Source organism: Mesoplodon bidens, assembly GCF_964165515.1.
Source record: "Mesoplodon bidens genome assembly, chromosome: 10".
In the NCBI taxonomy this organism is placed as follows: Eukaryota; Metazoa; Chordata; class Mammalia; order Artiodactyla; family Ziphiidae; genus Mesoplodon; species Mesoplodon bidens.
In genome coordinates this window covers 91498105-91512907 of record NC_138172.1, presented here as the reverse complement: position 1 = coordinate 91512907, position 14803 = coordinate 91498105, and the positions used below count along the sequence as shown (strand labels likewise).

Sequence of the window (14803 nt, the reverse complement as noted above, 5' to 3'; positions counted from 1 at the left end):
AGGCAGGTGGTGTTGTCCCATCTTACAACTGTGAGTGCCGCAGCGAGAGAGGTTAATTAATTACTTGCCCAAGATGCAGAGGAGACTTTTAGAGCTTGTACTTCAATTGTGATCATTAGAATCCAGTTCCATCAACTATTCATTGTAATGCTTTTTTTTTTTCTTAGAAAAAACCTTTAAGAAAGCTATAAGGTAGTAACAGAATGAGCAGTTGTATAGTAAATATATTGATGTGTGTGTGTGTGTGTGTGTGTGTGTGTGTAATTCTTGTGGTGGATACATAGGAGCTTTGTCTGAATGTTGTAGCCCTTTTTGCCTTGTCCATCTAATAGGTGAGAATATCTAATGAAGAATGCCCTTTGGTCAACTGGAAAATAACATCCCTGAAAGGGGCCTAGAAGAAACCCCTTTCTGGAAAGACGCCACTGTACATAATTCATAGACTCTCAGGGTTGGAAGAGACACGTCATCTGGTTCACCAGGTGTTTGATGGTTAAAGCCTTGGTTAGATCCCATCTGAATCCTTGAGGGCTGTGGAATGATTTTGAGGAACAATCATTATTATACATGACCCGTAATGACCTAAAGATGTTTCTATGTTCTATCAAACTAAATGGAATATTGGCGATTTAAAAGAAAAAATTGTTTCATTATTTTTTGGGTCATCGGAGCAGGAATAAAGATGCAGAAAGGGGAAGCTGGGATGAAGTGAGAGACAAGCATTGACATATATACACTACCAAATGGATGGCTAGTGGGAAGCTGCTGCATAGCACAGGGAGATCAGCTCGCTGCTTTGTGATGACCTAGAGGGATGGGTTAAGGAGGGTGGGAGGGAGGGGTTATGGGGATATATGTATACATATAGCTGATTCCCTTTGTTGTACAGCAGAAATTAACACAACATTGTAAAGCATTTATACTCCAATAAAGATGTGAAAAAAAAGATTTTTGAAAAGTTCAATTTTTGAAACATTTCCCTTAGAATTTGTTAGCTGTTACGAAAATTGCATAGTTAGACATTTGTTTAATCCTGTTGTTGAGTGGAATGTGATTTTTTTTTAATGTGACTAAATGACGGTAGTTTTCTTTTTTCTCTTTCTGTGTTTCTCTGTATTTACAAGCTAGATGCCATTTCTCCCAGAATTGTTAACCATTGTACGTAGGTTTAGTTTGTGTAACTTGCACAGGGGTCAGTGTGAATGCTTATGGTTCTTTTGTGCTTTAGCCAGAGGTACTAAAGAAGAGAGGGAAGGTTTGAGATTAAATTTTTGTGAAAGCTAATAGAAGACATATAATGAACCTAAGTTACTTGAAAATTCAGTGAGAGGCAGTAACTTGGGCTGGTTGTTTTCCCTCTTTGCCTTTGAATAGAAATGCATGTCCTAGTGAGGGAGTGTCAAGTGCCTGTGCTGTAGCGTCACTTAGCAACATGCACTTACAAATCTCTATTTTGAACCATTGTTTCTCAGAATTAAAAAAAAAAAAAAAAAGGTCATATATTTAGACCCTGTAGTCAGTGTATACACCTCTAACTTCTGCCCTAAAAGCACAGGTCTGATAATATTGTGGTCAGGAGAGTCTTTGTGGGAAGCTTCAAAATTCACTGGGTTTATGTATCCTGGTTGCAGTGTATCTAAGAGCATTACATTAGCAAATAGAACATACATTATAAACTCTTGGGAAAGCTTAGATTTCAGCTTTACAAATTTGCAGTATAAGTTGAGATGAATTTTTTTGCCGATAAAGACTCACATAGTCTCTTTAGTTCCTATTTAACTCTAAGCCTTTTCTATGGATGCAAATAAATAGTTCTACAGAGAGGCTTGAATAGAGGTGTGTGTGATGTTCTCTTATAAATATCTGCTCTGTTTATGGAGCTTCCCTACCACAAGTGGTTTAACGGGTTTCCTGAAGGGAGTGGAGAAAGAATAATCTTAGAAGGCTAAAGGATTAACATTTCTCCACAAAGTTTTTGGAAGTCTGAGACCAGGTGAAATGCAGTAGAAATATGACTAAATCTGCATTTTGCACACTTCCGAAGGGCTTCCATGTACAAAATTTTAGCTTTGTGTTTGTGCGTATGAGTGTTTTAAACCCTGTGAAGTAGCCATAACAGGTTTTATTGTCCCCATTTTAAAAATTAAGGGAGGCAAGTCGGGGTCATGGTTTAGGTAATGTTCCCATTGTCACCTGATAGAGTGGCACTGAGGCTAGAGCCCAGATATTGGGATTTGACGCTCATTATACTGTTCACTTTGTTCTTCTCAGATATCTTCCCCTTGAGCCTAGAGACCATACCTTTTCACTCTTTCCACATCAGTTTCAAGTGGCTGCGGGAGAGATCAAGGCAGGAACGCTGGAATCTGTGGGGCAGTTGGAAGGCCGAGAGGTCCTCCAGAGCAGAGCTGGGTGGACAGGGCTTCACATCATTTACTCATTTATTTGTCCCTTAGTGTGACACTAGTTTTCTTAGGCACTTCGGCAGTTCCTCTCGAGTTTTGCCTGTACATTGAAGTTCTTCCCCACATTTCCTTGCTACTGCTTTCTTATCATTCTTCCTCGTACTGGAGACCTTGTCTGGCATAGTAACTCCTAGAGCAAGTGACTGTTCACTCTTCTCTTGAGCAAAAAAGTGAAAGTTAAAATATTATATCTATACGGGGCCAATTGTCGGGGAAGAGTGACTTGAGAGGACTCTGTTCTCAGATATTGTTTATTCTCCAATTCATACTAAATCATCTTTTATTCCCCAATTCATACTAAACCTTAAGCATTTTCCCATGTCTTTAAACATCATTTGAAAATATTTTTCTTGATTCTTCAGCATTCTATTGCATGACTTTAGTATAATTTTTTTTTTTTTTTTTTTTTTGGCGGTATGCGGGCCTCTCACTGCTGTGGCCTCTCCCATTGTGGAGCACAGGCTCTGGACGCTCAGGCTCAGCGGCCATGGCTCACGGGCCCAGCCGCTCCGTGGCATGTGGGATCTTCCCAGACTGGGGCACGAACCCGTGTGCCCTGCATCGGCAGGTGGACTCTCAACCACTGCACCACCAGGGAAGCCCTAGTATAATTTATTGATGCATTTTTCTATTTTGGATATTTAGGTTATTTTCTAGTTTTTCCTGTGATAAAAAACTGACTCCTTGGAGAAGGGAATTTTTAAGTATTTACAGAGTTAAAAATATGGTTTAGTTTGCCTTAGTCATTAATTCATTAGTACATTATAACAGTAACTTCAATCAGATAAATACATAATTGTTTTTCTGAAATAATACAATTGTGATAGTTTTATTTTCAGACAGGGAAAATGCATAAAGATGGTCAATGAAAGGAAAAGATGTCACAATTATGTCATTAGGATTTATTTACTAGTTAAGCTTTTATAAAAGGTGCGAGAGCAGTATTTTTAATGTAGCAGGTTGATACATAAATGTATAGAGTTGTAAAAATCGGAACCAAATTATGACTAATCATTACTTTGTAAGAGTCATTAATTTATTGACCCTTATGTATTCTGGGGAGTGTCTTCCTCAAACATTTGAGCTTGACTGTTTTTCATCATGCACATAGAAAAGAGCTCACCAATTATAAGCAAACTAGTAGAAATTGAGGAGCCAGCTTTTGAATTTCTTAAGAGTTTGATCTCCCGGGACTATGCCTTTTAATTCCCTGTGGGCCTGTGGGGATGGGTTGGAAGGGAGAAGGGAGGGGTCGGAGGTCTTCATAAAGCTCTCAGTTCCTTTTCAGTCTGACTCACTTCTCCACCCAGTGTCCAAGATCCACATGCAACAGGCCATGAGTAGACCAAGTGTGTCTATCGTGTTCTGCTTCCTCTCTCTGGATTTCTTATTTCCTATCCAATATTTTCTCTCCCTGGGTTCTCCTCAAACTTCCTCATCATAGCATCTACCAAGGCCTATAGTTCTGGGAAGGTCTCATTCTCCCAAATTGTCTTTGACACTTCTTCCAGGTGTAGTTGCTATTGAGAGTATTCATAGGTGAGCCAGGGCCTTAATCTTATTTTGATTCTGTTTGGCAAGCTCAGCACGAGGGTCACAGAGTTCTACTTTCTGGCAAATTTTGAGGGAGAGGGACTGGGTAAAAATGGAACCGGGAAGTCACGTAAGTTAAAAAAAAAAAAAAAAAAAGTACAAAGAAGGCTTTTGCCATTAGTGCAAAAGAACGTTTCTCCTTTTCCCAATCTATGGTGGATAAAATGTGTGAGCATACAGGCATTGACTTGTTGCCTTGGATAAACTCAGTATTCTTAGGATGAAGTCATACATAATTAATTACCTGTCTCTGCATTCTTTCCAGAGTGATGGCTCTTAGTATTATTCACACTCATGATAACTTATGTTTCCTGAGTACAGGAGCCCCAGGTCTGCCAATTAAGGAAGAAGAGGCAGTGGTGGTTATATAACCTTGGTGCTTCTGTAATGTGGTGGGTAATTATCTGTCTTTTTTTCTTCTTAACGCCTAGTGTCTGAAACAGTACATGCAGCTGGCAATCCGAGAAGGATGTGGGTCTCCCATCACTTGCCCTGACATGGTGTGCCTAAACCACGGGACCCTACAGGAAGCTGAGGTATGGATGACTGCACTGATTTTTCCCTCTTTCCTGTTGACATGATTTCCTAGGATCTTGACTCTTTATGTACTTCTCTGCCAGGGAGTCTAGAAACAAATTACAGAGGTTAACTTTTTAAAGAAGTACTTTATTGCTACATACCTTGGATTCTTTATAGAAACTGTTAAAGCTGTTACTTACTTTGGTTCTATTTCTAAATGCCCTCTGAGTGTTGAAGAAGCTCTAGAATAGGCTAAGGTGCTAGAAATTTACCAAATGTGAGGTTTAGAGGCTGAATAGTCAGTGGCCTTATCTGAATAGTCAGATAAACAGGTGACAGATTAGCCACAGTTATAAATAATATAAATTATTGTGATTCTGCAAAGGTAGCCTGAGTTGAACCATTTCCAAAGAGCAGAGAAAGGCCTTTCATTCAATATATATCAGGCATAGAAATGTCTTTTTAGAGTGAGTTCTTCTCCCACTGTATTAAGACTGTGATGTATCTCTTTCCTTTGTTTTTTCAATCCCTGATTAGTAGCTTGCCCTTAAATCTGCTTTTAACCTTCAGGCCCTGCTCACTTTAAATCTTGTCTGTGTTCATGTAGTTGCTTTCTTAGCCAGTATACCATCTAATCCTTTCATAAACTGAAAGGATTAGATGGTATAAAACTGAAGCCCAGAGTGTCTAAGTAATTTGCCCAAGAGTGCATATCTAAAAAGCAGAAGAGCTAGAATTCCAATCCAATACTTTCTGACAAATTACATGGCTTTAAGAGTAGAACTAGGTAGATAAATAGAATGCATGATAAAGGACTTGATAATTGAAAGCCCAATAGAGTGCATATGTGTGTGTAGATATATAGGTCTGTGGATATGTATGTATGTGGATATGTGCCTGTGTGTGTATGAATATGTGTATGTAAACACGATACATACACACACATATGCTTTGTATACAAATATATATGCTTTACATATACATCCTTTGCTTTGTAAGCAAAGCAGTCAGAAAGATGTTATAGACCATTTTTAACCAATCTGCACCTGTGTTTAGCTTATGAAATATCGGGTAAGTGGTACAATTGAGCTTGAAGTGTTTTGGGGGGAAGAATAAAAGGAATACATAATGGTTTAGAAGTTGTTCATTTCAGGAAAATCATGAAATAAATTGAATTTTTAAAATAAAAAGGCAGTATTGAATATGTACATCCTGTGGTGAGAAATGTTTACTTTTGTGTGAGTAATGGGTAGAAGAAATTAAAATGGGGAAAAATTAGGTTATCTACCAAGAATACTATTGATCTGTGCAACTTGGAAGTGGTTTTTAAAATGAGACCCAGATTTGCAGGAGCATGTTTCTATACATAAGCCTTCCAGGGAATATGCTTCCTTTTTTTACTGAGTGTACAATGTGCCAGGCCCTGTTCCGGGCCAGGACAGAGGTGAATAAGACAGTCCCAGTGCTGTCCTCCTGGAGCTTCTGATCTAGCAGGGAGACATTATACTGATAAAGAGCCAGATAATGATAAGAGCAAAAAGTGTAAGATGGAACAGGCAGCAAGAGCCGTGTCTGCCGTAGAATCTTATTTAATTCATGTACGCAAAATCTATTAAACATAAATGAAGTGAAGTTTCTAAACAAGCCTTTGAAACTAATCCCAGTCTCTCTTCTAGATAAGCCTACAGGTGTCTATTTACATCTAACTAAAATTAAAATTAGAGATTCTTTCCTTTGTTTGCACTGATCACATTTTAAGTACTCAGTAGCTACATGTGGCTAGTGGCTACCAGGTTAGACAGCACAGAACAGAACATTTCCATCTTTGCAGAAAGCTCATTACATAGTGGCGTTCTAGACTTTGAATGAATAGTAACCATTAGCCATTGACACTTTGGATATCACATGTTAGGGCTAATGTTGTACAGATGAATGAAGACAGGCCATGGTTTGTCTGAGAGATCTCTAGAACAGTCTAACTTTTCTGGTTTTCTTAGTATAGACATTCCCTGGTCATCTTCCCCCATAGTTCTCTTCTCCTTCTTAATCCTTACTTTTCCCTCTGTTCACATGCTCATTCACACTTCCCTAGTGCTGATTCCATTTACCCAGCTTTACTCTAAAAACAATTTTACTTTTAGGCTGCATTAAAAGCAAATAAACCCATAATGGCTCTTAAAAATGACAAAAGGGTATTTGAAAAACAGAACGAAAACATACTCCAAACTAAACTATGGTACTTCTTACATTCTCCAAAGTCTGTTTCCCATTAGGTAAGTAAGAGACACTCCAGGACATTAAAGGACCATTTCTGTACTCATAGGTCTGGCTAAGAGCCTGACTGAAGATGGGTGTGAATTACAGTAATCAAATGTTCTTAATTAACTTGCCACTATTTTTTTTTTCAGAGTAAAAAAATGTAGTGGTGGTGGTGATTGTCTCTCATTTTTGAACTGAGAAATGAATAGGTTATAATGAAGCTATTGGTGGCTTCGACAGTTTATATGGGACTGTTCCTTTCAAAACAAATACCTTACACACATGAGCTTGGGCTGTACCATCTTCCTTTCTGACTTGACATCAAGCTTTTCTCATATACAGTTATTATTATTATATCACATAGCTCTTAATCTGGATATTATTGAGTATATCACAGTGGGGTTTATCCACATTGTGCTTGACTAGATTCTGTCTCTGACTGCTTCTTCCGTCATTTAAAAAAGTTGTTATTTTTATAGGTAACACATAAATATATTTTGCTTGTTAAGAATAATTCTGGCTCAGGCTGAGGTTCCCTTTGTGCTGCAGCTATTTATAGTACAATATATGGTTCTTCACCGTTCATTGTCTTACAAAATGCATGTAAGTATAAAATTTTTCATCTTCAAAGGACACCAGGAATTTAAGCTCTTTCCTCTGAATGCCTTCCTATAGAGGTCTAGCTCACAAAGGTGACTGTGCTTCATATGTGTGTCTCCTGCAAGCTGTAATGCTTCCAAGATTGGCTCAGTTGTGGCTTTGCCCCTTCACTTCTATTTATCAGGAGTGGCTTCAGCAGCAAAGCATTCAATGCCCAACCCAAATACTGTTTACGTAAGAAACAGCAGAAAAGGCAGCTTCCTTCAATGTCACGGAAGCTGGCAGGAGTCAGTGACTGGAGGACTTGTGTCCTAGAGGCGCAGTTACTGGGACCCAGGGAAAAGGAAAACCTAACTTGCGTCATCTGGTACTTTCAGCTGTTGCTCAGCAGCGTTTCGAATGCACTTGATCCAGGAATCTTGTCCAACATGGAATTATGAAAGGCAGGACACAGATGGTTGGTTCTGATAGCATTTCTTCAGGCCAGGCCTTTGCTTGAAGTTAGAAGCCCTGTTAAAAAGGTGATGACTCATTTAAGCAGTTTCCTTACTGTGTTAGGGAAGTAACATACCACCACAGGGAGAACCTGACCCATTTGTCTGGGCCATGTCAAATTTGAGTGGTGAGGGACTTCCCTGGTGGCACAGTGGTTAAGAATCCGCCTGCCAGTGCAAGTGACACGGGTTCAATCCCTGGTCCGGCAAGATCCCACATGCTGTGGAGCAACTAAGCCTGTGCGCCACAACTACTGAGCCTGCGCTCTAGAGCCCGAGAGCTGCAACTACTGAGCCCATGTGCCACAACTACTGAAGCCCGCGCACCCTAGAGCCCGTGCACTGCAATGAAGAGTAGCTCCCACTCGCTGCAACTAGAGAAAACCCACACGCAGCAACGAAGACCCAATGCAGCCAAAAATAAATTTAAAAAATACATATTTAAAAAAAAATGTTAAGTAGAGCACATACCTACCATTACACAGCCTGAGAAGTTGAATTTCTACCCCTTTCCAGCTGGCAGTGGATGGCAGGGAACAGCTTCTCACCCACCAATACTCCTTCCAAGTCCTGGGGCACTGACATGACCTGCCTTTACTGCTGGTGCCACAGCACATACCCAGAGTATGAATGGGTGCAGCTGTTCTTGTCAAGAATGGGGGCTCCAGAATTGCTGTAGGAAGGGATTTAGGGTGGGGCACTGTGGAAGGACTGGGATGGGGGGATGGAGGAGTGGAGTGCCAAGAAATTTGAAGTTATGTTTGCAAAATAAACACAGTTTTTACTCATATCACGTGTTTGTTTAGGGTGGCTTAGGTAAAGGCTGCTGGAATTATAAGAGATCCAGTTATTCCCCCCACATCACCCTTTAGCACTGTCTCCACTTGCCATCTTTTCATTTAACTCTTTTTTCCCCCCATTATCTGAGTATGAAGCTGGGGCAGAGGTAAAATGAGGATGCCCAGGCAAGTGGCCATATCGATGTTCCTGTAGTTTAAGGACCTGAATGGGAAGGGACTGAGCATGTCTATAAACAACCTTTGGCTGTGATCCCTGTTGGCTGGAGAAGAATAAAACTTTGGGGTGGCACAGGATAAAGGAATCTGCCATGCTGGAGTTAATAGATGTTTTTGAGATTCTAAGCTGAACTTCGTCTTAGAACATATTTAAAACGTTGTTTGAGGGCCCGCACGCAGCAGTGAGGACCCAATGCAGCCAAAAATAAATAAATAAATAAAAAATTTTTAAAAAAGGTATGGCTATATACATTTTTTAAAAACTGCATATAAGTGGAGAGTAATGTTTCTAAGCTTCTCCTTTAAGTAAAGGCCAATATAAGAAGACTCAGCAGCGGTGGAGTGAATGTGTCACGTGGATGTGCACGTGGGCATATCCCTTTTACTCATTGATGGGCTGAGGGAGAGAGGCGGGGGATGATGTGGGAAGATGCACTGAGGCCTCTCAGGTGGAAAAAGAAGAGCAAAAGCAGCCCTTTCTGAAAGATTCCTGGCCCTGGAATTCCAGGTCTCCTCCCTCTTTTGCTTCCCCAATGAGCCATACCTTCTGGCTCTCAGACAATGATGCCCTCTTGTTTTTTCAGCTAGGATTTGATAGCTAGTGTGAGCTTGGTTTATTACAGTCATATGAATGTGTGGACGGGCCAGTTTTTATTTTCTGGGTTGTGATAGGAAACATTCTTAGTTTCTGCGTTAGTGAAATAGGGCACTTATCCGTAAGGCCAGTACTATTTCTCTTACCAGTATTTTTGCAAGTCACAGCCCTTCAAAAATTGCCAAAACCTTGACATGCTGTAATGATCAATTTCTGTGGTCAATTTCATCTCCAGATCTACTGATCTTTTGTATTCTATGTTCAGCCTGTTCCTTTAATTTTTAAGAGCAACTATAGCAGAAATACGACTTAAAGGGTCAAACCTAAGTAAAGTCCGGCCTATTTTTTCCCTCTTCTGTCCTGGCTTTCCTGACCTTGATGGGTAGTACATACATGAAAGCCAATCCCTAGCTTTTGTGTTTTAACCATTTTACTTTTCTAACTAAAAGACAGCATATATTGTATTTATCAATATAATGAGAACACACTGTACTCTTAGCATTAATGCTTCTCTGGCAAGCAGGCTTCCCTGTCTGCTCTTTCTTTTCCTTTGGTTTTTGTAGGGTTAGTGTCAATGTAAGTGGTGATGTCTGCTCAAATATTATGGTCATAGTTAGTAATGGTCCACAAGGGTGTGCCTTTTTGTTTCTTCTCATTTGTGGATTTTAGCTATATCCAATTAACTGTTATATATAATAGTTCCAGCACCCCACATATACATATATTCTGAATTCCCTGCCTATGCTCTGCTGTAGGTGGAGGGGGGTGAAAAAGTGAAGACTTTCATCAGAGTAGGAACTGGGTATTGAAAAAATACCCCCAAGTTCATTTTTAACAACAACAACAAAAAAGACAGTGATTGCAGGTAATTAGTAGCCTTTTGTTGTTACTATTCTGATATTATTGTTTTTGTTCTATTAAAATGAAACTGAATTCGCCTTCTCTTTGAGTGAAAAATTTTTTTCTCTTTGGAAAGTTTCAATAGTGATGAGGAGAAAACGTGGTCTTTGGATAGGAGGAGAGGAAAATTTTTGTTTAACAGGTAGGTTAGTACAAATTTCAAAGGACAAATAACAAAAAATCACTTTAAATCAAGTTCAGGATTTTTTAGTAGTTAATTTGAGGGGGGGAGTTCTCTCAACAGTTGAGAAAATACTTAGAAATTTCTGTTTCTGCTGTTTGAATATGAGTCTGGTTAGTAATGCATTAGAATTCACTGAATAAAATAAGTCTTGTTAGTCTATATTGACCTAAATAAATAAATGAATAAACAAATACATGAGGGATAAGGGACAACTCTTACTTATAATAGAATTCTAATTAATAAATGTGGAAATGAATGATGGAAATTGAAAATCATTATTAAGCAAATAACACAGTGATAATTATTATAGGCAAGAATTATTGATAGATACAAAAATTAGGAAGACGTATGATGAAAAACAGTGTATTTGCAGAATCTCAAAATATCTCACTACAAGATACTTGCTGGTTAACAAAGGGTAGAGAAATCTGGCAGATATCACCTTAATCAAGTTAAAAAGTTAACATCGACAGTAATGAGACAGGTTGTCCTCATTTATCTCCTGATGACGCAACATCACTTCTGTGATATTCTTGCTAAAAATGCACAACCTCAGCCTAATCATGAGAAGGCATCAGACAAACCCACATTGGAGAACATTGTACAAAATAAGTGGCCTGGACTCTTCAAACATGTCAAGGTCACAAGAGCCAAAAACAGACTGAGGAACTTCCATAGACTGGAGAAGGCTAAGGAGACGTGGCAACTAAATGCAAGGTGGTATCCTGAATTGGATCTTGGGCTGAAAAAAAAAAAAAAAGACATTAGTGGGACAATTTGTGAAGTTTGAATATGGACTACAGATTAATTATTTTGTATCAGTGTAAATTTTATTATTTTAATAATTAACTTTGGTTATGTAAGGTGTTCCCATTAGAAGTTGGGGGAATGGCGTTTAGGAACTTTATACAATTTTTTGCAACTTTTTGTAAGTCTAAAATTGTTTCAAAATAAAAAGGTTTAAAAGGAATGTCTTGGTGTGATTTTGAATGATTTGGATTTGTTTGTTGGCAGGAAGAGGATAATTGAATACATAAGACACCTCATTATATATAATCTCTTTTATTATTCTCTAGGATTTTCAGTTTTGCAATCAATCTTAGTGTCCTTTTGATTTCTTTTTTCTAAGCAGTAGCCCCTTAACCTGTGGCCTGATTGAACCTTCAGTAATCATCCTAACACATTTATTTCAATTTTATAATCCTAAAGACCTTGAGCAATAGTGACTTAGGTCCAAATAGCAACAGAACCAGGTATTTAATACTCTGGATCAGCTTTTTTTTTTTTTTTTTTTTTTTTAACTGGGTTCAGCTTTCTCTCATCTAAAGTCGAAGTATATAAAAATATTTCAGAAAATTACCTCTAATCTATGAAATCTAAAAAATGATAAGATCAAGGAATAGATCTTTTTCTAAACTTATGTGTACATATTGCCTCCTGAGTAACTTAAGTTTCTTGAAGTCAGCTTTGGTATCTCCTTCCTCTTTTGTATCCCAAGCTTCCAGCCAATGCTTTGCCCATAATAGACTCTCAATGAGTATATGGAAAAGAAGTCCAGGAGGTAGGAGCTGGAGAATAGACTGGTGTGTTTTGTGTTAACTTTATTCCAAAAGGATCAAACAGTGAGTGTGATGGAACTAACTTTTTGTGTGAGTGAGAAGTGATGAAACTAACTTTTTGTGATCACACATTTCAATAGAAAAATTGATATACCATATTAAGACCTAATTCCATACAAACCTTTGAGCTATAAAATAATATAGGAGATACAAGGTAGAGTGAGAGACAGAAAAGTTAGAGACCTCTGACTTCCCTGTTGGCAGTAATGTGTCCTTGGATGAAATTTATCTTTCTAATTTAAAATTAACTTCCATCACTATCATTGTTGACTTTTTACTACATTAATTTCTGTCATTTTTCTCATTAGAATTTCATCTGTGTCTAAAATATTTCCTGTTTGCTTTGTCTTCCATCAACTCTGTTGGACTTAGCTGTTATATAAATTGCTTGTCATTAAAAAAAATCATAATTTTTAGGGGTTGCCTTTCAGGGGTTTGAAGAAGGTCTTCATCAGTCCAGAAACTATTTTAGGTGGCGGCAGTTAGAGTACAAGACTGTCCCATAGAATCAAAGACCTCAAGTAGCTTCTTTGGGGGGGGGGCATGTTGTTAAAAATAGATTTCTAGGGCCTCCCTGGTGGCGCAGTGGTTGAGAGTCCGCCTGCCGATGCAGGGGATACGGGTTCGTGCCCCGGTCTGGGAGGATCCCATATGCCGCGGAGCGGCTGGGCCCGTGAGCCATGGCCGCTGGGCCTGCGCATCCGGAGCCTGTGCTCCGCAACAGGAGAGGCCACAACAGTGAGAGGCCCGCATACCGCAAAAAGAAAAAAAAAAAAAAAAAAAATAGATTTCTAGAATATCACTGAGGTCTCTCAGGCCTAGATGACATCATTCCCCAAGTACCATTGGCCCAAAAGTTAATGTAGTATTAGAGTATTTTCCTCCACCTGCAGTGAATCAGTGACTAAGTCAAGAATTATACTCTGATTCTTAATGCCTCCGATCTCTTCACGAGCCTGTACCTTCTGTCTCCAACTCTGCATTTTACTTTAGACACCTTTGTCTTTCAGGAAAGATGTCCAGATAGTATTATAACAGATGAAACAAAACTGGCTTTCAGTATGAGAAAAGCCTAACCATACTTTTAAAAAAATTATGGTAAAATACGCATCATGTAAAATTAACCATGATTTTTTTTCCCAGTGATTGCTAAGGAGCTTTTATTTAAGGTGCCAGATGAAAATGCAACATTTTCCCCCCAACTGGAAAAAATGTTATAACTAAATTTATGTTTTAGGAGATTTTACTTGGCACATAGAAGACTGAACTTGCCCGTTTTGTGGTTCTTCATACATTTTAGCTAACTTAGTTTAATAATTCATTTGCAAAATAAACAAGTTGAATTTTTTTGTGAGGGGGAGAATTAGGTTTTCATTCCCTTTTAAAATATATTTGTTAAATAACATTTTAGATGCCTCATTTTTAAGGGTTTTCTCAAAGCACACTTCCTTCCATTAGTTGCAAGAACTCTCATCTAGATATATTTTATACCAAAAATATGTCATGTTTTACAGCTGGAATTGCCAAGGCTAAGACTGTGTCCTTTATCAACTTGCTGAATGTCTGAAAACCTAATCTAAAGTCCTTTGATTTTCTCAGTTATAAATCTTTCAAGCAATGTCAATATATTTATATGTTGACGTCAGTGGAATTATTATTTTTAGAATGCCAGTTTAAGAGCAGTTAGCTTTTCCTGCATCTGCCTTTGAAATGCAGTTTAAAAATGATTAATCTGAAATGTCATTTAGTTAGATGTGAATCACTGTTCTTTCCTAGTGGCATCTGAAATGGAAGTGGGAGTCTAGCTACAAGAAATATCTCAGGCATTTCTTTTCTACCAGGGCATGGATGGCAATGAATGATCACCAAAGGCCCCGTGAGGTGATTTTCGTCAGAAGAAATGATTTTTCTGTTGCTTAGAAAGTACTCTTTCCTAGGTGATTAATGAAGTTCTCATTATTCCTGAGACAGTATCTACCTGATCTTAGTCTTAGCTTTTCTTAGCTTAGTCTTAATTCTTAGATTAGAACTATAATCTTTTTTTGTTGTTAGTCACCCCAGCTACTCCCTACACTTGAATCTTCAGGCTTTGTTTAAAGAATGATGCCCAGTAGAAGTATAATCTGTTAAAAATGTCTTAGAAGAGGAGCATCATTTGTATACGTGCACAGATAATTTGGGAAGTCCAAAAATTTGGTTGTCTGGTCTTGTTAGATGCTGATAAAAGAACAGGAGGTGATCACTGAGTTCTGTAACTGATGCCTTGAGCAGGGAATCCTAGCCATGGCAGAGGACTGGGGATGGTTTGGGAATTGCTGCTTCTGTTACTGCGTGAACAGTATAAGGAAAAAGACGTTTGTGGACAGCTGGTATAGAGAGCATACAGTAAGCCAAACAAGAAAAAGGGATCATAAAAAGACTGGTAACTCAGGGCTCTGTGATGACTGAAATCTCATCTTTTAAATATCTCTGGTTTCAGATTGCCTGTTTGGTATCTGTGGATCAGTTTCAGCTTTATCAGCGGTTAAAATCTGAACGAGGTATGTACACACTCTTCTT

General features: G+C 38.6%; 1 protein-coding gene across 12 annotated transcripts in view; it reads left to right on the top strand.

The window, feature by feature from the left end:
* The window catches only part of RNF144B (ring finger protein 144B), a 599530-nt gene that overhangs the window by 37982 nt on the left and 546745 nt on the right, over positions 1-14803 (top strand). For all 12 annotated transcript variants that reach the window (XM_081247026.1, XM_081247031.1, XM_081247027.1 and 9 more), the window contains exons 3-4: positions 4490-4594; positions 14724-14784. In XM_081247026.1, coding sequence (XP_081103152.1) covers positions 4490-4594; positions 14724-14784 — 166 coding nt within the window. The remainder of the gene's footprint in view (positions 1-4489; positions 4595-14723; positions 14785-14803) is intronic.